At 37.3% G+C, this 22,636-nt stretch overlaps 1 protein-coding gene across 1 annotated transcript in view; it reads right to left on the bottom strand.

The window, feature by feature from the left end:
* LOC108673510 (thrombospondin type-1 domain-containing protein 7B) overlaps positions 1–22,636 on the bottom strand; it is a 76,629-nt gene that overhangs the window by 35,903 nt on the left and 18,090 nt on the right. Inside the window, exon 3 of the mRNA XM_018161354.2 lies at positions 3,473–3,631. Coding sequence (XP_018016843.2) covers positions 3,473–3,631 — 159 coding nt within the window. The remainder of the gene's footprint in view (positions 1–3,472; positions 3,632–22,636) is intronic.

The raw sequence follows: 22,636 nt of genomic DNA, 5'->3' as shown, positions 1-22,636 counted from the left end.
TCAGGAATGTGTACATTGGTCATTTATCAGCGGCCGACCACTCACGCAGCCCGCGTGGTGACACTGCACGGCCATCAAAGTGGAACGTTTCAGCAGAAGTTGTTTGCTCAGGCGCTTCATTAACTGCTGTGGCAAGCCACAGTCGTTCTCTGCGTGCCATGCTAATGAGATTGGAATTGAATCACTTTTAAATTACCGATTCGATATTTTTGGATTTATCGCGACAATTTAGCACTTTTTACTGGGTTTCAGATGTACCAATGATCACCGGCGTCATTATAAAGGAAACCAAATAAGCGAAACGTTGGCACAAAGAGAAGTCACTGCTGTGCAGTCATAATTGGAGTTGGTTGAGTTCTTATTTCATCTTTCATCAAAGTAAGCTCTATATTTTTTGAGGTATGCTTAGAATTATGTATGAAAATTTTCCAGACATCCAGTTGTTTAAGTTGAAAATTGGTTAATACAAAAGATGTTGATAAATAATAAATTCTTCTCCTCTTCTTCTCATTTTAATTACATGGAGTTAATAAATAATAAATTCTTCTCTTCTTCTCATTTTAATTACATGAACTTAATGCAAATGAGGAAGCAGATCGAAATTTCCTCCGAAAGAAGTGATTTTTATAATTATGATTAGATGTAAGAGTATCTACAAATATGCATTATATCTTTGTTATATTTACTGAGGTGGCTTGCAAACGAAACATATCATAATATCATGTTAATTTGACTCTGCATAATTCTACATATTATGTAGAACCAGGAATATATTCACAATTCTATCCAATATGTTGCTGTATTGCAGTTACATCGATGCCACGACATTTTAATTTCAATGCAAATGGTGATTGATGGATTACGTTTTACAGTTGCAGTTCATTTTGCTGTCCATCTAACTAAATTGCACAATAGTACAAATTCGAGTCTTAATTAAAATATCACCTTTCATACATGGAGACTGACGCCGAGAAGTACGATAATTATAGCACTGTCCGTAGAACTCATTCTCGGCTCGATGAGAAGATGTACATACGAGAAAGAAGCATATTTTATAAATTATAGTAATATTTTATACGACCGTATAATGGTCTGATGATGCCGCAAAAATATTAAATGATTCCTTTGATACTTTAAAGGACCAGTAGCAGTTTGGGATTGGCCCAATCCTTGGATTGTTGCTATTGCCACACAGGACACACACGAGAGTTTTAGGCGCTAATCCTGATGACCTACCGTCCTCAATCCTTGGCGCAGATGTCACCCGAATTCTGTCAGTTGACAAGACAAGGCTTTGTTCGCCGTAGAAAATACTTGAAAACTTTTGCTCCGCATAAAATAAGTTGCCAAAAAATCTCGCTGGTGCCCAAAAATAAATAAGGTTTTGCAGTCGCAGTCGTGGCGACGCCTGTTGGACATGACTCAGAAAGTTGTTTAAAAATGGGCAAGAAGCGGCCTGGCACTGGCATTGTTGTCGCGCATCCGTGGTTATAAAAACCCGGTGCCGGACGACGATTAGACTTTATTCCACGATAAAAATTACTTCCCCGGAAGATGGAAGGGCAAATATTTCAGTTAATGAAAAGCATTGTGGTCGATTGACGTTTACGAGAGAATTTGGCGTTCGCGTGTAGAAGGAAGTAATAAAAATGAGAATATCTCTCGAAAATGTTGAAAAAAGTTTATGAAGAATTTTAACAGCCCTTAATTTATCACTAAAGACAAAGTCTGCTGGTGCTACGGTGCACTGAGACGACTTGTATATACCGCTTGATATCTACAGTGTATCCGGACTTTCTTTAGCCGTCAGCTTGTACAAATTGTGAGCTGCTCAAGATATAGAAGCCGTCATTTCTAAGTTTCATGCTAACCATGTCCACAGTTCGCACGAACTTTAGCACTGCCACCCCAGCACTTCGCTCGTTAAGCCCATGACCTGCGCACTCAATCTACAGGCAAATTGCTGCACTGAAACTAAGCCCGGGGTCTGTATTTTGAAGGGAATCTGGAGCGAGAATTACACCCTAGCTCGACACAACTTAGATAGAGTTAATAACTCGTTCACAGTCCCGTGGGCCTAGGAAGAAACTGCAAAGAATTTCTTTATAATATCGTCAGAGTTCTCTCCCAACTTCGCTCCAATCATCGACGGGAAAAACGACAGAACTGTGGAGCAAGTTCGCCAAGATTTTCAGATGTTTTTTCGCCGAGTCACTTTGCTCTGGGTTCCTGTTGCTAAAAATATGAGATCATTCTAGAGGTTTCGGTTGGACGCCTTCCATCATATCTTTGAAGTGAGACGAGAAGTTGGACGCAAGTTAAAACGAAGGTTTCGTGGAAATTATTATAATTCAGAACTGGAACCACTTTAATGTTGTAATGGCTTCTGTGAAGATGGCTTCGCAAAACAAGGCCTTCTCACTCTCACAACAATGCAAAGTTTTCAGTAAAAAGTCTTCTGAAAATGCTCGTAACAAAGCGGCATGAGACCAATTTTTTTCACGATAGTAATAGAAATGAAAATTTATCTCTAGCCCATGCATATAAGAATATCCATAACAAATCGTAACTGCCAAATTCTTTCCTGAAGACTAAATCAGTTAACACGAAAAAAATTCTTCACTGAAAATAATCGCTTTATGTCCTAATTTCTGAGCAGACATTCCCAGAAAACATGTACGAGAGGCTACCGAGCGCGGTTGGTTCTTTAGCGGGAGGAAAGGTAAAGAGATTCTTCGAAAGGTTAGTAGGACGCGGGCATGATGTTGCGGAGCGGTCATCACAGGACGTGATCGATGAAGCCACTCTGTCGGTAACAACAATAGTTCTCTTCGTCCCTCGTCGACAAAGCATGCAATGGAATGACAGTCGAAGATTCTGATTGCTTTAGCAAAGAAATTCATAAATTCATTCATTGGTAAAATGAACGCAGAAAATGAATGCATCATGCACACCTTGAAATTGAAATTCAATCCTATTCCGTACCAGCTCTGTTGATTAAGTATTGGGGTAAATAACTGTAATAGTTCGATTTAATAAGTTTTCGAGCTTACATTATGAATGTTTGTAAAAATTTTAGCAGTTCATGTTTCTAATGCGCCAGAGTTTATATGACTGAGATTAATGCCCCTAGGGTATTAAAAAAATTTATAATGATATACGGACGAATTAGGCAGCTGAGTGTATGCACGAGGCAACGGAATTGATTCAAGATTTCTATCGAAACAAAATTCACAATTAAATAAAAAAAAATAAGATAATAAATACGTGATGAAAAAAAACTAAGATAATAATTAAAGATAATAATAAACAAAAACTAAGATAATAAATACGTGATGAAGAAAACTACGATAATAAATAAAAATAATAATAAACAAAAACTAAGATAATAAATACGTGATAAAAAACTAAGATAACAAATAAAGATAATAATAAACAAAAACTAAGATAATAAATACGGTACGGTTTATACCCTGGCAGGTGGTGTAGCAGTGTCGGGAGTCCGGGGGCTTGTCGTGAGGAGAACACAGAGCAGCGGGCACAGTACGCGCGAGGTGGTCGGTACACCAGACCGTACGCTGCTCTACGCCCTGCCCGCAGCCTGACGCTGACCAGCACACTCCCCACGCGCCTGACACAGAACAATGTGAAACTCGATACAATTATTGACATTATTTATTATTAATTATTAATTAATCATCATTAATTATTAAATTAATATTGATATAATTATTTATTAAAACTTATTAATTATTAATTATGTGTAATTATATAAATATTAATATAACATTAATTATATTATTAATTGCTTAATTTTTACAGTTTCTATAAACGCTATGGATAATACACAATGTAATTAGTTTACGGTACACGTACCACGGTTCTGGCAGAAAATAACGCGAAAGTCAATGCAATTATTGAAATTATTTAAATGTTTACATTTAAAGTAAGCTCATGGATGAGGATATAAAACTATGAAATTTGTTAGCTTTAAGTGTATTATTTCCTTTATATTGAAGCTATTTTAATTTGTTATGTATGGAATTATATATGAATGGATGTAATTGGATTTGTTATGTATGGAATTGGATGGAACTTCTCTAAGATTTCAATTGAATTCAATTTGTTTTATCATACGATGAAATTGATCCGGATTAAGTGGAGATAAAATACATAAAACTAAATGTTGAATCAGTTTCTCATTTCCTTTTATTAGAAAAAACTCCGTTATAATTGCAGAAACGCTCAAGCAACCATTTGTCCTTCTATAAAATATCTGAGATTTTGACCCATTTACCAAAATAACATTTACGACTTTGATTCGTAAAACAAGAAATGCATTCAAATAAAAAATGATTCAATTGTAACAAAATACAAGTACATTTATAATTGAAATATTTTCTAGCATTGAATATGATACGACAATATGTGCGGAAATCTTCTTACGACGGAGTGTTCTGGCCGCGAGAGTGTTAGTTTTGCGAGTCTTTGCCGGCTTTTGTCACGTCACATGCGTTGGACGTCTTTATGGATGTGACTGCCGTAAATATTCACCTCGAACTATACGAGTGGCTAAGAGCTGCAACAATGCTACTACTGCCAATAGCTTGCCTCTGCCATTGTGGCAGCGTCATCTGCATCTTTTTGGACTCTTTTTTCCCCTCTATTTTCCCCTCTATATGCACTCTTTTTTCCCCTCTTTCCTCTATTTTTTCCCCTCTATTTCTTCCATGAGGGAAGCTGCGACGTGCCCGATATTCCTAGGCCGAAGAGATCGAATCGAGGGAACGCTTCTGCCCGGGAACTGCTTTATTTTCAGGCGACATTCGGGCCAATATTTCCACAGGCTTCAAGTGAGAAAAATGAAGGCTTTGGAAGGCTTGCTCCGCTCACGTAGCTTCCTAAAGACGTTTTCGGTCGCTTCGAGGCTCACGAAAATGTGCTAGAGTTGGCGTGTTCGGAATATTTTCTGTGTCCTTACTTTACTCGTTCAAATTTGTGCTTATATTTGACATGGAAATAAGTTTGACTGCATTTGAATGCGCCATATTGAAGTTTTCCTTTGAAATAATTGTTCGGAAAATTTTATGTAACTGCGATAAATGTTTTATTTAAGTAATGAAAGTTTCTCTCTTAAAAATTTTCTCTCCTAAAAAACATTTCATATTATCAGTTTCCTAAATTGCGGTTGCATGTTCAAAAATAAATTACTATTCGTAAGGGCCTCTGCTTTCTGCTCAGATGCCAAACTGGAAAGCGTCAGGTGGACCGAGATCGAGCTGCCGAGTCCTCGATTTTTTTATAAAATAACTTCAGAAAAGTATTTTATTTGTTCACTTGTTGACATGGAAGTGTTGTGCATGTCAACAAAGAGGAGCCTCCTGCCTGCCTCTACACAGGAGGACAGGTTGAGAGCCTGGCACTTTGTTGGAGACATTTTGTTTCAATGAGACTTAAATTAAATTAAGACTTAAACGATGTTTACAAATTACGCGTAGCCGCAAAAAATATTTCTAATTACCTAAAGACAGCACCTCGATCAAACAAAGACCAGTTTTAGTAATTGTTGGAAGAACATTAACATTAATTATTAATGACAAAGCACCTCACTTTAATGGTTTTGCCGTTTAGAGCTTCTTTGTCATTAGCATTTCTAAGTCGAGAAGAAACTAATAAATCCTGAAAATAAGAGATCGGTCTAATTATTAATGGAAGATTTTTGTCTGTAATGTTTTAACATTTCATATATTCAGGGGATGAGAATTAGTGCAGACACTGAATGAACAAAAACTTTAATGAACCAGTTCTTAAGCTGTTGGGGTAATGAAAAGAGTTCACCACGTTTAGGGGTAATAATGAATATTGTTTTCGTGTAATAATTGTTTCAAATATCCAATTAAGACAACAGGAGTTAGCAACGCTTACACAGGATTATAACTCTAAGGGGGCTCATCACGTAGATAAAAAAATAAATTTAATCTAGATCTAAAATTATATGCTCATGTAAATAAAAATAAATAATTAATAAATAAATTTTCATTTAGGTAAGTGCATGCATACTCAATTTGAATCAGTTCACAGATTCCAAAGCAGGGACGGATCGACGGGGTTCTTCACTTTAATTAAAAATAACATATGTTATCAAAAGTTATACGCTTACGCAATTCTAATAAATAACAATTTTTGATTCTATCGCGTTCCCCATTTTCAGGAATTTCTCAGACACCGAGCAGCCGTGGCTCATTGCGTCCAGAAAACATTGTCTCTGGCTCCACTCGATCTCCAACAATCTACTGATCCCATCTCATGAGCCGATCTCCGTCCTTCTCCTCACAAAGCCTCACAAAAGGGAACCACCGTCCCTCTTCCTCTTAATTATCGTCTCATGACGGCTGCAAAGAACACGGACTATTGGTTTGCTGTTGGGGATCGTAATGTAACTTGTTTTTATCTCGGTCGAGGTAGGCGCCCGACCATTAATTTTGTGACCTTTGTTACTTTATTTAGCCTTGCAATTACATTCGATCGAGAGTATAAGGATAAACAACGAAAAAATATTAAACCTTGGAATTAAAATATAGTCGTTTATTGTTTATGTCTTTGTATGCTGGGGCACAGACTCTCCGTAAGAAGTTTTAAGTAGTCGGGTTTTTTCAACCGAACAAATTTTTTCATTTCTTCTAACATTTTCTGTGTCGGAGAAAACATTCACCAGCAGAAATTACTGGATTGTTTAAAGTTTATTTGTTTTTCTTTCCAGCAATTTTGAGTGCAGATTAGCAGCAAGATCTGCAGTAACGTACGAACGGTCGTGACAAGACGTCATTTAAAACCTCCAGCCTCTCAAATGCCAAGGCGGCTAATTTGTCTGACTTCACGAGCCCTTTCCGCAACTCCTAAATCATTAGAAGACATCCAGGTTAGGGCGAAATTAAGGACATCCAGGGGATTTCCTCGGCACCTGGAAGTGCTGTCAGGAATTAGCGAAGAGTGTTCTGAACTCTGGGGAGCTCGCTATATCGGCACCTCTGAAGTGTTCTGAGCTCCGGGAAGCTCGGTATCGGCACCTCTGAAGTGTTTTGAGCTCAGGGGAGCTCGCTGTCGGCACCTCTGAAGTGTTCTGAGCGCAGGGGAGCTCGCTATCGGCACCTTTGAAGTGTTCTGAGCTCAGGGGAGCTCGCTATCGGCACCTCTGAAGTGTTCTGAGCTCATGGGGAGCTCGCTATCGGCACCTCTGAAGTGTTCTGAACTCAGGGGAGCTCGGTATCGGCACCTCTGAAGTGTTCTGAGCTCTAGAGAGCTCGGTATAGGCACATCTGAAGTGTTCTGAGCTCAGAAGAGCTCAGTATTGAGCCTCTCTTAACGTTCAATTTGAATGTTGAATTCATGGAAAATGTGTACCTCATTTTTTAAAATTTTTTACTATTATGCCCGCAGTCAGTATAAGAACAAGTGATAGCATAACTGATAAATTTAGTACTTGCCAATGTACTTTAAACTCCACTACGCAATTAACTGTTCAACTCTCATTAGTGAGTTGTGCAAAAATGGGAAAATTTTCATTGTAGAGAAAATAAAAGTTGCTGCTTATCTTAGGCGAGAAATTTGTGGCTGCGCAATACTGGGAGCCACAACTCATAATCTTGAAACTTCGAAGGTATAACTTGTAAATAAATTAAAAAGAATATTTTACATACTTCCGAACTTCTCGCAATTAGAATTAATTGAAAGTGGTTCAGTGCATGAGACAAAATACCATGAACAAACTAGATGAATGCGACTGCATAGCTGTACGAAAACCAGATTCAAATCTAATTACATCAGCGCAAAGACATCACTTGGAGAGCATAAATAGCCTTACTAAGAAAGAGTCGTTATGTTAGATTAAAATTTTGATGAAGTTGCTGTGGTGCACGAAGAGTTCGTTCGGGAGGCGCGCCCAAGAGACCAGGAAGCACCAAATTGCAGCCGCGCTCTGATTTATCGTTCCGCAAAATTGGCGGGCTGTTGCCCGGGCGGACCATCCGCACGTGCCGGCCTTATTGCAGCTTGGAAATGAACCATTAAAAACAAACACTGAAATTCAAGCTTTTCATTTATATTTACGTATATTTTTGCGTTAAAATTAAAAATTAAATTATAGCAGTGCCCACTAAAGAGTTAGTCATGTTAATTGCATATAGGAACCTTTGAAATGAAAAATAAAAAATCGCATACGTCGTAAATTTGCTGTTGTTATTTACTGTGATCGAATCGACAGTCGAAGTAAATGCTGTGCTATATCGATGCCTCATAATCTCAGAATATCAATGGAATATTTCGATAGAATAGAAGCGCTGAGATCTGTTCTTTATTGCACACATTATTGATGGTTTTATTCATGAGGTCATTCTAAATATCCACGATATATTGACCGGCCTACCGAAGGCAGCACTGGCACGAAAAAAATACTGTGATTTTGAGCTGTAATTTTTGTAACTCTTTGTCGCAGCAAAGAAGAAAACAAATCAAATTCAAGTATTTACCTTCAAAGCAGTTAATATGATTTATATTTCAACGAGCGCCGTCCAATAATATATATTAATATTATCCCCGTAATTGAATTATACATAATACCACTCACGCATTAATAAAATTTAATTACTAAAATAATAATAAAGGTAGGAAATTATTAAAAAATATACGCTGAAATTAATTCCATGCATTTGTCGAGAACTGTAGGTTATTTAATATATATGCTTTCAAGATGGGGATTTAATATATTTAGAATGTGAAATCGCCCCAATTGTTTTTTTTTTTAGCTATAATAAGTTAATCATTCTTTTATGCTCGGTTGAATACGGAGTCCATTAGAGATGGTTAATGGTCGGCTATTGTCTGGCCTCCTATTGCACCCTCATTCTTTTAATATCGTGTAGAACCTTACGCTTGTCCGGAGAAGTATGGCGAAGGCTGTCATACGCAGATCCTTCGCAAGGTTCTATTCCGTTGTTCTCTATTGCCTTCAGAAGAGCAGCCTTCTTTAGAAGGCTTGAGTACAGCCAAAGCCTTCTTCTCTTGCCTTTCATATATCGGGACTATTTATCTCCAGCCCTATATCTTCTTGATGTAGGGCTGGGATCGTCTTGAGCGGGATCATCGAAACCCACGATCTGGATATACGGCATTCGATTCCAATTGAGTTTAGGTTTTGTATGTTAAAGTATTGGTCTTCGAGATGTTATTCAAGCTTGGACATACGAGACCAGTAACAGCAGACACGAAAATATTTTTATATTTTTTAATTAATGCCATAGAAGGGTTTCAAACCAAGCGTTGGTGAGTTTTATAACAAATTTGGGGAAATTTTGCATGCCCAACGTGTTTATTCCATGAACTTTGAATTTTGTTGGTGAAATAAAATTCTATTTTTTTGAGAATTCTCCTGCTAAAATTCCGCGACTAATTTCGGGCAGGCACTTCAGACTGAGCGCATGAAGCGGAATTTTTGAACAGATCATATCGCTCTCGTCTAACATCATTTGCATTAATTAGGCCCCCTACACGGTCTCAAGTTGACTCAAACTCGGGGCAAAGTGCGGCGCAACTCCATTATGTTGATTGTGCCGGCAGCGCACACCCGGCATACTGTACTGTCTTGTATTCAAAGTGATACCAAGAAAAACAGTCTGGATGCGAGGATATAAGTATTGTTGAATCTTGCCTTTCAATCTAACATTGATCATGCGAAGCGTGATTTGCTTGATTCATTTGTGAGCAATCAGATGCGTTAGTGCATGTTTTAAACGAAGCCGGGCTGGATATGCTGATGCATGATAATGCTATCAACCCGTATATAAAACATCATAGCTTCAAATACAAAGATGTGCTCATACACAGCTAAAACGAAGCTAGCAATTCAGATTTAGGTAAAATAAACATATTTTGGGTCGTATAAACTCTCAATTACTACTATTATAGAAGATCATTTGACTTCAAGATGACGAAAAGTCCTTTATAATAAATGCTGAAATTTTCATACGGAGTAGTTGAGCCTATATGAAATATCTCGTGGAATAAACATGAATACGAATAATGAAATTACGATTCAAATCCTTTTTGATTTGTCAACCTTCATTATGAGCTTCATCATTCACATACACTTATAGACTGTTCTAATGCCTTGTACACAGTTTCTAAGCTTCCATCGATCACTAGCTCTGATTTTAACTTTTTTTAGAGAAAATTACAACAAAGTCGTTTACAAAAATGTATCAATAAGTGAGCGGAAAAAAACACGGGGTCGCTCATATAAATAACTTGAGGTCTGCTACTGGGAAGAGGGGCTGATATATATGGCAGCGATAAAGAAGAGCATTAAATCGCAGAGAAAATGGAATATGGGCGGTCTCTATATAATATCAAAATTGTCTGTAAAAATTGAAAATTTATTGAATTTTTACGTACAGTCGAGTATAGATGATCTACATTCTTCGCAAAATTCGCAAATTATTAATTTATGTTAAGCTAACGACCGTTACATAATAATGCTGAACGGGTTCAAAAGCATTGTTTGGAATATCATTTTTAAATTCGAATGAACGTGATCTGCAACTGAATGTTTGCGACTCTTTTTCAACTAATGCTCATGATGTCAGCCTTCGCGAATGTGAAGGCGTCTGATGCTCGTCTAATTAATTGCCTATTTTTCCCTCCTTTGAGTGCAATTAGAACTGAAATGGAATAGACAGTGAGATGTATTGTGCTGTATGCATACTTTTGTTGTCAGAACTAAAATAGTGTAAACAGTGAGATGCATTATACTGTAGGCACACCTTTGTTATCAGAACTGAAATGAAATACAGTGAGATGTATTATGCTGTAAGCATTTGTAATCACACAATCAAGACTGTTTCCTCTCCACAGATACTTTTTTCGGACGCATTATTTCGTTCAGGTCTCGCGGTGGGGGAAAACAGAGCCCGTAAAAATGAGAGGAATGGCTTAATGCAGTCTTCAGTTAATTGAGAACTGGGGGCGAGGAAGCAAGTTTATGCGCATGCATTTGATGGCAAACATTAAAAGACTGCAGTTAATCACCCCCTGTCATCTGTGACGAACATAATATTTTCCGCTAAACGTTGATACTTGGCAGCTGTGCATGATGTCTTAACTTTAATTATTTAAATCTGCCTTCTCGACTGATCTGATCAATTGACTTGGATTCGAGCAGCGCAGCACAAAAACTTATTACAATTATATTTTGAAACAAAATAATATCTATGGAAAGCAAAAATTATTTCTAATCTAATTCCATATAGGAAGGCATACTGTATTATCTCATATCATTTCTGAGTACTATCAATTCGCACTCTGATAGCAGAATAATTCCATATGGAAGCTCAGCATGAACGTTCATATCAACTCACCCATTGGAGCAGAATGAAATGATACATTTAACTGGAAAATGAAATAAAAATTACCTTTCTAAAAATTGATTTCCAGAATGAAATGATCCATTCATTATTAAAGTTGATAATGATAATGGACGTTCATATTACTATATCAGTACAACGGCATCCGCCGTTTCCGGACCCAAGAGGCACTCAAAGACTTCGTCCCGCGAGCGCGGGTATTTTGAGCAGCAGAGCTCGTTAGAGAGACGAATATTTTTATGCAAATCCCTGCTGCTGCTGCAGGAAAACATCGCCAATGGCAGATGGTATTCCATTGTCGGGAGTTGGTGCTGCTGGAGGCAGAAGTTTTTTGTAATAGATTTGAGTTTATTTAATTTTAGTATTATTGTAAAGGAACGTCATTGTGTTAGTTATGTGAGTGTAACAAAAGGAATGCAAATCTCTCAACAAAACTTGATATTTTCAATAATATTCAATAGTTTGTCTCTTATGTCTTTCATGCTGAAAATTCAGTTGAATGCTTCAATGGCGTTACAAAACAAGCGACTTTTTCTTAACAGATGTAAGTGCGAAAGACTCGTTTTTTAATAGTATTATTCAGGCAGCGATTGATTCCAGGAACCAAGATTGAAATCAAACGCAAGGAATCATGTTCAGAAATAATTTTTTTTTTCTTATTGTTTTGGTTTATTTTCCTTTTTTTCGACCTTGCTTTGTTTTCTTAGGGTTTTCTTGTTTTGCCTTTTTCCCTTGAGGCCTTTGTTCCTTCGTTGATGACATCACGTAGTGTCCTTGGAACTTGAGCTAATAATGAGGTAACGACCAACTTAAAAAGGTTTTAAATATTGAGAGGATATCAAGAAAATATCCACGGCCATCATCGTCGTCATCTTCGAAGTCCACGATCTTTTGTTTTGCCGAAGCTTTCACCAACTCCTGAGGCCGAAGTTAATTTTTTGCCGATGAAAGTTTAGAGAAAGTTTAAAATCTAGAAGTCTATAGAGACGCGGTGCGAAGTTTTCTAGCCCTAGAGAATGGGAGGCTTCTTGATGCAAATATGGTACAAGATTTATGTGGAATTATTTGAGTCTTTTGAAAGATTCTTTGAAGCAAATTCTTTATTTCAATATTAATTTCTAGAAAATTCTCGCTTGTTTTCAAGATCTGCCCCTAGTGTGTTCATGTTAAAGACTGATGAGTGAACTTCACCCATTTACCCATTGATTTTTTGCCTCAATCTTCATTCAAGAGCTCGTCATAAATACAATTTGTTTCGGTTATTAGTACTCATCCAGTGAACATTTTAAACGATAGCGCAAGAACTGTAACCGCCAATCGCTCTTCCCAGAGCAAATAATATAAAATTTAATTTTAATATGCATATTTATTCTCACCTGAACTTGAAAATAACCGGGCCGTTGAAAGGTCAAGAAGTGCAATAAAATAAATAGTTCAATTTTTCCTATGATGTTCCCACTTAAATTTGGAAATAATCTGGCAGTGTAGGCTTGAGAGCGGCCACTCATAGCACGCCGGTGACTCAGAGTTGACGGTCCCGTCAACAGTGTCAGGACGTCGGCCGCGTAACGAAGTTGCCAGACGTGCGAGCGTCGACACAACTTGCCGTCACGGACGCGCAAATGACCCAAAAATGGCCACAACTTTACCAAGCCATGGCGTAAAACTCCCGGGAATTTTATGCAGCATCACAAGAGCTTCAAATAAAAATAAATAGAATACAGGAGGTAGAGGAGCCCGGCTTCGAGCCTTCATTTTAGGCGAAATTTTAGTGAAGCCTTTTTGAATTTCTGAAGTATTTAATTTAAACTCCGAACAAAAAATTTGCGGAAATTGAGAATCAATTTTTAAGTCAAATTTTTATCGAAAATAACCACAATTTTCGGATGTTACGTTGTCATGTGTTAGCAATTTAAAAAAAGTCTTCTTACCTTGATTATGTGAGACTTAATGATCCCTAAAAATTTATTGCATTTTTACGTACAGTCGATTATAGACGACCCACATTCTTCGCAAAAATTCGCAAAAAAAATAAAAATAAAAAATCTAGCTGCTGTAGAATGAAGTGATATTACCTACTATTTTAAGATATTCTTGACGCTTCATAAGGCAGCAGTGCATTGCGCTGGCAAAGTAAAAGACTCTCGAGATAATACAATGGAGCTTAGGACAGATGGAGCCTGATGACTGCATTGACTTGCTCAGTTGGACGGCGAAACAGAGATGAGCTGCTGGTCTGCTTCATTTATAGGAAACGCAGGCTTGTTTCAATTACAATTCAATTACTTCGTGGGACTGCAAATTATTATTCATTTAACATAAGTTTCTATACATGCCGACAGAGTAACAATTCAACTCCAAGCATTCTCGCCAAGGGCCATCATCTTAACTTAATCGGCCAACTTTCATTTATCCTGATGCATTTGTAGCATAATTTTACTCTTTTGGCAAGATTTAAAGTTAATCTGATCCCCACAAACGCTAAGAACTTTTAGGTGTCACAATTTCTCCACTCTACTAAGTTTTGTACTTTATTTTCTGCATATTGTTTGCGTTGGTTTATAATTCTGTCGCTCAATGCGAGCTCACACTTGCTCACTGGGGCTCGCTTGTCAGAAGAGTGAGCGTGAAGTGCTCAGCTCGGGCCACGATTGAGTGGACTTGTCAAGACTAAGCGTTGCAAATGACAATGTCGGCTGCAATTACGAACTCCGGTCGACACAGGCATTGTCGTGACAACCGAGGGTCGTTGCTGGCGACTATTCTGTATGATGTCAAATGAGAACCATAGATATTAGTGTATGTGTGTCCATACTCCGCGATGTCCGGCGCTATAGTCATATTTTGTGTGATTGAGAGCGACCATTTGTATGTCCTCTTGGGCTTATTGTTTGAATCATAACATTGAGGTATTCATCCATAATATGGCTGAAGTCAAATGTGCGAGTAGCATCTTTCGGGATGAATACATGATTGTGGCATTCATTGTTGGTTTCAACGATGAAAATTTTCATGCCAGCCGAAAAGTTGAAAACGTTTTTGCTTAAAGATATTGATGACTGAAGAAAAATATCTCTGAATCATTATTTTTTTAAATGTTGGAGAAGTTCTATTGTTGTAATTAACTCGTTAGCGTGAGTGCTACGGCTAAAAGTGCTGACAATGCTAAAATGGGTTACGTTACGTCATACAAATATTGTGTAATAATATTTGCTCAAATAGATTTTTAGAATCAAATTGAGATTTGAAATCATCCGATTTAAATTTTTCATCCTGAAGAGCTCTCGATGCAAAATTAAACATTTCCTTCCATTCTTGATCTCAACCCAGAGTAAAAAACATAGGTCTGGTCTGAATTTTTCCTCTCCATATCTCCCCAACATATTTCCCCACATTAACAGCCATCTTCTCCTCTCCCTTTTCCCTAACATTTTTTCCCACATTAACAGCCACCTTCTCCTCTCCCTTCTCCCTTACATCTCTCCGCACATCCCAACTTGGACCCCTTGGACCAGGGCCAAACAGGGCTGCTAATATCCCGGTTTGGGGACCTCGTAGCACCGAGTACAAAAACGCATGCCTGAATTGCACAGCAGAAGCAGCAACTTCCCTAACAAAATTTAGAGTCGCCCCAGCTTCTGGTAATCCAAATCAGAAGCTGCCGCGACTGTAAATTTTCACTGGGTTGGACCTCTTAAGGGGCGAGCTGCTCGACAAAAATTCTTGTAGGCGAGATTAGCCTTACTTTGAATACAACATCTAAGGTGCGAAGTCAAGTTCTTTTATTAATGTTATTTCTTTCTTAAAAACCAAACAATATAAATATACAAAAATATGAAAAATATATAAAGAAAAAATATGAAATTGACAGATGAGTGTTTTAGTAGGTTTAACGACAGAAATCAATGAATTTAATTTACTTAACTGCGTCATAACGACACAATTATTCATTAAAATTTAACTTGAATTATTGGCCATACTTGTAGCTGAGTAATGGATCTTCAGACAATTCGATTTTTATTCAAACGAGCAACCTGCTGCCTGAACTTAAATACGTGAACCTGACTTCAGAAATCAAACTGCCGAAAAAACTCTGATGTAGCAAATAATGAAGCTAATAATATTACAGCGATAAACGAAACGTTTACATATGTATGTACGTGGAAATGAACTCACGTTATGTAACTGGCCAACTATGACTTTTTAAAACAAAAATTATTTTGTAAATGATTGAGGAATGCAAGCTTGGCATCGCGTTTATATCTTAACCTGTTGTTGTTCATTTCGACATGATTTTAATCTTTTAATATTGGTTAATGTTTAAAGATCATAAGCGATATCGTTGACTTTGCATTTCATTTCAAGGATAAATAATATCAGAGCCAATTTTTTACACAGCAAAGAGTCTGGTCGAAGCTGAAAAGTTCATTGAAGTCTTCCATGGAACAATTTCCTCTTGAGTTCAAATCGCAAAAAGCATCCCCTATGTTTTTCTGGGCGACTGGAATTGTATTGCTAGCCTCAGTATGAATGCAATCTGAAGCGATGTATAAATCCAACATGAGAGCGAAGCCTCTGTTTGCGTTCCGTTGAGGCGGATTCTGAACTGTTTGCGATCGCAATTCAGGCTCAGAATATCTATTGGTTTTCTCGAGGCCAGATCGAAATCGACGGAGAAAACGTGAGGGACGCGTTGTTTTCGTAGCAAACAGTTCAAGCCTGTATAATGGCATGTGTAGTGCAGTGAGAGAACAACAGGCTATGTTAGCATAATAGAGAACAAGAGGCTATGTTAGCATAATAGAGAACAAGAGGCTATGTTAGCATAATAGAGAACAAGAGGCTATGTTAACATAATAGAGAACAGGAGGCTATGTTAGCATAATAGAGAACAAGAGGCTATGTTAACACAATACAGAACAAGAGGCTATTTCAGCATAATACAGAACAAGAGGCTCTGTTAGCATAACACAGAACAAGAGGCTATGTCAGCATAATACAGAACAATAGGCTATGTCAGCATAATACAGAACAAGAGGCTATGTTAGCATAATAGAGAACAAGAGACTATGTTAGCATAATAGAGAACAAGAGGCTATATTAGCATAATAGAGAACAAGAGGCTATGTTATCACAATAAAGAACAAGAGGCTATGTTACCACGATACAGAACAATAGACAATGTTAGCACAATACAGAACAATAGACTAAGTTAGCATAATACAGAACAAGAGGCTATGTTAGCATAATAGAGAACAAGAGGCTAGTTTAGCATAATACAGAGCAAGAGGCTATATTACTACAATACAAAACAAGAGGCTGTGTTACCATAATACAGAACAATAGACTATGTTAGCACAATACAGAGCAATAGACTATGTTAGCACAAAAATCTCACCCTAGTTATTTCGAACTGTGAAAGCAGTTAATATTTTTTTCTCAGTGTTCGGAATGCAGGGGGAAAATATGTGAAGTTTTCAATCAAGACAGCAAGCGTTGAGACTAATGCCACTAGATTAAATATTTTATTCCATATATATTGCGTGCATGTGAATATTTTTATGATACCAGCTTCAGACACATTTCTAGGATTTCACTGCATTTGCAAAAGTATTATGGCGGCTAAATATAACGGTATAATGATTCAAGGTTAAGTTTATAAATTATCTCCTGCATCTCATTACTCTTTATATTCTAACTGATGCATGCTTTATTTGAATTAATTGTTATGGCAGGAACCATGACCCAATGTGTACGCCAGAAGCGCAAAACATCACTGGATGTTTTGCACTCACGCTGTTATTTACCCAGACGGACAACGAACTCCTAATTTATAAATTTGTTTAGTTATTAGCTATTTAATTAATGAATGCCAGAGGTAATTTTCGCAGGAAACAGATACAACAAATTTTCTGTACAAATCTTATACCATTAGTTTCATAAGTAGAATTACGGCGAGCTTGTGGCTTTCCCTTGCGACTCACCGGTGACATAAGCGATGTGTTGGCCTGGGTAACTTCCATCCTTGAGGGGGCAGCGTAACCAAACACAGGGCCTGTCTTGAGATTGTGCACACTCAAACACCACTAAATTACCATGCCTAATGGCTTACTTGTCATGTTGTTTGTCAGCCATTTACTGAGATAGTGAGCACTGAATTCGTGATTAAAATGAGCAATATCCTAGAATGCTGTTAACTTCATCCAGTTTTTTTTTTCTCATTTCGTTTCAAATTGAATGGGATTCGAACATTAATTAACCGTGTCTTCCGTATTTGCTCAATTTTCCATGCTATGCACGCTGAACTTAAATTTTTGAGTAGTATCTTTTCATTATATGTTTCTGTCACTATTGGTGTATAATCAAGTTAAGAAATTCATTTCTAGCCAATATATTGAAGTTTTTCCCCATTGTGACGATAAGAACTTGATTTATTGTTGTTTTCCCTACTTTGGCAATGCATCCGAGATTATGGCTAAGGGATTGAAAAATTGTTAACTAAACACCATCCGAATGTTAATCTGCACATAGTGTTGGTGCATAATTTTAAAGTCGGCTCGTTCTTCGAGTATAAAGATACTCTCCTGCTTTTTATGCGTTCGTCCCTAGTTTATAAATACAGTTGTGCGCAGTGCACATCAGCGTACGTCGGTGTGACCTATCGCAATTTTTGTACTAGGCTGGCAGAACATAAAGTCAGAAGTTATAGAACAGGAAACCTGCTGGCGCATCCTCCTCATTCAGCTGCACGCGTCCATGTCGAGCAGTACAATGTCCCGGTGTCCGATAATGATTTAAAAGTTTGCTTTCACGACCGGTGTTTTTGATTTACGAATTTTAGAATCCCAGTATATTTGCAACAAAGGCCTAGTTTAAATGTCTCCGTCATCTCCTATCCCTATGAAATTGTAAATAGATAGGCCTGTCACCTCATTTATACCTATTTGTTTTTTTTTTCTTTTATCAATTTAGGTTTTAATCTTCAGTGTGAATTTTATTTTTCTAATTGATTTTGCTTGTGTTATAGGAATTTGAAATGGCGATGGAGCTGGGCTCCCAAACGTTTTCTCACATGAAGAAATAGTAAATTTTCTGGCTATTTTCTTTGCTTTTAAATTCTTAGCTTCATCCAGTTGCTTCATGCCTTACTATTTAACACAAATGAGTAAGTTTACCATAGCTCAGCAGGACCCAATTCCTCCACTTGATGTTTGATGGTTGCTTATTAATAAAGACTATAGGTCATGTAAAAATAACAAAATATTTCACCAATTTCACCATCGTTCTTCTGATATAAAGATACTTTCCCTCTTTTTATGTGTTTGTCCCCAGCTTATATATACAGTTGTGCGCAGTGCGCATCAGCGTATATATAAATAAATATTTTAATTGGTTTAAATTGATATTGAAACCAATATTATTGTTGTATTTCAAACGACCGTTCAGTTTTCCAGAACTTTTAGGCCATATAATAATATCTGTTGAAAATTTTTGAATTTTGTTTCAGCAATAAAAGTTTGAAACTAAGCACAACTGACATTTGGCGGAGCAAATCTTTGTATTCACTGTTAACGAAAGTAAAATATTTTGCCGGTCAGAAATCGGAAAATTCATCTATATAAAATATTTGTGTAAAAATATACTCAAACATAAACTGTTGAAATTCTGGCCACTCGTCCGTAACATCGAGAGGGAAAATAAAGAATTCAGCAATGATCCCGTAACAGGAAAAAAGGTTTGGTTTTAGCTACCGAGCGCTCGTAGGCTGACTTGTATTAAGAAATATTTGAGAGGTCAGATATTGACCAGCCCAGGAGGATGGTCTTCCTTGTATAAGCTCGATATGGTGGGTCGAGATCGTCCAAGTTGCCAGCGTCCAAACTTTTGTGATGCATTGAGAAGACTTAATTGGAAATTATTGAAGGGGGATGAAGGAAGCGGACGGTGTAATAGGTTTACTTTGTTCATTATGATGCATTAGCGCAAAGTTGGCCAAAAAGAGCGAATTCGGTGCTGCGAAAGAGATTTATTACCGTGGAAAAGACGAACAACTCTCGAGGTCTCTTTAATAATTGGAGAAATTGAGCTGCTTTAAAGGAGCAATCGAATTTAGCGATCGTACAGTGAAAGGTCTTAGTTTATTTGCCTCATTGACGTATTCAGCAACCGCTGAGTGATTGAAATATAGACTCGTCTATGGATTCACCAATCAGCCTGTCACGCGTAATCTTTTCAGAGGATCGCGGGATGAAAATTGGATCTTTTTCTGACTCTGATTGAATTGTCTGCTCTGATTGCGTTCGCAAGAAGCTTCATTAGTGCACATGACACGGAAAGGAGAAGCTGAAGAGCAACATGTCGCCTGAAATGACGACTCTTCCGCTCCATGTACGACTCGAGGCTATTGCAAAATTCACTGTGCATTTTGCAGTGGCGTCTCATTGAACGCTTTAACCCAAGATTCAAATGCCAGATTTCAATTCATCGCTGCTTGAATTTGTGCCTGGGCTCTTCCGCATGCAATAGTTTTAATAAAAGGATGAAAATTTCAGGGAAGGAAGCTATTTTTCTTCCCGATTGACTTCGATGCGTAATGTAACCATATATTTACATATTGCCGAAAATGAGAGGAAATCCTACAGTAAATGTTTCCCTCATCGAATATATTTCGATCACAATTTTGGTAAACGCTAAAGATGATTCAGGCTTTTCTCTATTTTAGCTAGTAAACATTCTTTTTGTCAACGATCCAGCCACGAAAAAATTCGATTATTTAGTGTCAGCATTAGGTCTTCAGATAAGATTTCCGATCGATCAGGTAAAAATAATTCAGAGCAGCAAAGCCACAGTTTGGGATTTACCAGGAGGCTCATCTCATATTCTGGGATAATTCTCATTTATTAAAAGCGGACGCATTCCGCATGCCGGTAATTTCAAAGGCCACTTTTAATCATTAATGAACACGTACATTTGTTTTCCACCAGAAATTTCCTGAAAGCAAGGAATATTTTAGAATTTCTATGGAGTTCTGAACAGATTAATTTAAATTACAGTTCTTTCCGAAGCCGTTTGTATTACAAAATTTTAAATGCTGGACTGATTCTGAAATTCGATATTAATGGTACGGCAAACAGGAGCTGTTGTACACTCCATTAATTTCCTTAATGGTTCGTAAGGGTATCAGTTCAATAGACCTTATTCAGTCAAGTTCAATAGTTGGCAAACTCAAGTATTTCTCGGATACGCTTCGAGGATACGACCAGCAAGTTTAATGATTTTGTCCCGAGGCTCCTGCACCGCTTAATGAGCAATTTACATACATATCACAACCACTTGACTGACACAACCTATTGATTTAGCTTGTCACCGCAACTGAATTTCCTCAACAAAGCTCCCCATCCTGGGAGACTTTCTTACCTACGCCAGGGGAGCTTCGCAAGGCTAAAATTTGCATGAATGTTCCAACTGATCAAGGTCTTTGAGTTCACAATAGAACGTATTTCCAGGTGTTTTTTTTTTGTGGATGTGTATATGCGTGTTGTATTTTATGATAAACCCGCCTCACTTATATTCTAACATGGATCCTCTTATTTAAAAGAATTTCAGTACCTTTAGGTGAATTAATTAAAAAAACGAGATTTTAGGCATGAAAAAAACCGTATTCTTAGCGGTAAATCCATTGAAAAATTATTACATCTTTGTCTAGCAATAATATTTTTGCCGCAAACGAAGGAAACAACTGTTGATCTATATGTTCAATATCATCTTTATATAAATGATGGGATTTAAAATATTTAAAAAGATAAAAACGACTGCATTAGCCTTTCTTATGCAGTGGAAATATAATATCATCAGATCAGAGGTTCCGCTTTTGTCTTGCTGCCTCCTAAAGGAAAACAGTTCGCATAATTTGGACATCAAACCTGTCCGCTAACAATACCAGCGTTTAAATTAACCGGTACTTAGTTTTTATTCATTTATTTTACTTTTTTGCAGTCTGCCGCATCTCTGAATTGCGATTATTTATTTAAAAGTCTATCAAAATCTAAATTTTGAATATTATTTCAAGTGATATTCGCTGTACAAAAGGATGTTGTATAGCGATGCATCGCAACAATATGATGTATGGTGGTTATGTCAATATATGTCATCCTCACTCAGAAGGGTTGCGCAAAATTTCAATTGCAACTGATAGATCCGTATTAACTTTGAAGATGAGAGGGAAAGCAATTTTCGCTATTTCAGTACATGCATCAATGTTCTAAATGTAAATTTCTAATAGGAAGAGCTTGTGTGCCAAGTTATCATTGAACCTGGAATCAATGAATGATTCGCTGCATTCAAATCCATTTTATTTTCTTATAAATAACGCAGTGATCTATTCCGCTGTCATTCGTAACTGAATTTTTCTCAGCAAGTCTCCCATGCAAGCTGTGTTTCTCTCACTGCGTTTTGGAAGGTCGACATTTGTTCAGAATAATTCAGCACCTCCATGAATATCACGACCAGCGACGCATTTATTTGCAATCGCAAGTAGATTTCAATAGCAAGCCTCCTGCATGAAAAGCCTCTCTCTGCACTTCCATGTCACACACAATTTTATAAGTCTGGACATATTTGCCTTTCATAGAAGTGATAACATGCGACGATATATTTGCTCCTGGCTTTATTCAATATGGACTTTCGGGCACAGAAATCTGTACCAAATTTTAATTGTACAGGAGAGCTCGAAGAAGGAAAACTCTTAATTTGCTTATTTCTGCGTACGTTAATGTCAATCCTATACATGCTCTGTGTTTAAAACTGCAACATCTTAAAAAATAAATTTTTAGCGAGCTTAAAATTAACTGATCAAATAATTACCGGACTTAACCTACCGCATGAAATTAAAAACTACTGAGAGAAATTAAATCTTCTTGCGATTCTCGTTGATGTAGCGGACTTGTGTGGCACACACTTGAGCATGGAAGCGTAAAACACGGCATCTGTTCGTCGGTCGTTAGAGTGCTGTCTCTGCACCACTTTACTCTGCACGACCACAATCTGTCTTCACGAGACTAAATCCCTGAAGACATCCGCAAGCCAAGGGTTTGCTGCTGCAGAAATTTGAGCGAAATCACTTAAAACAAGTTTATTTATTTTCTCTCACTATTAGCTGCGAAGAAAATTAAGATGAGTGTTTGGTGGAAGTAGTCAAGAAGCTTATCTATCACAACGAATTA

This window comes from Hyalella azteca, unplaced genomic scaffold (genome assembly GCF_000764305.2).
Source record: "Hyalella azteca isolate HAZT.00-mixed unplaced genomic scaffold, Hazt_2.0.2 contig3384, whole genome shotgun sequence".
Taxonomy (NCBI): domain Eukaryota; kingdom Metazoa; phylum Arthropoda; class Malacostraca; order Amphipoda; family Hyalellidae; genus Hyalella; species Hyalella azteca.
The sequence above is the reverse complement of the archived record's forward strand: the minus strand, read 5'-3'. Positions and strand labels throughout refer to the sequence as shown.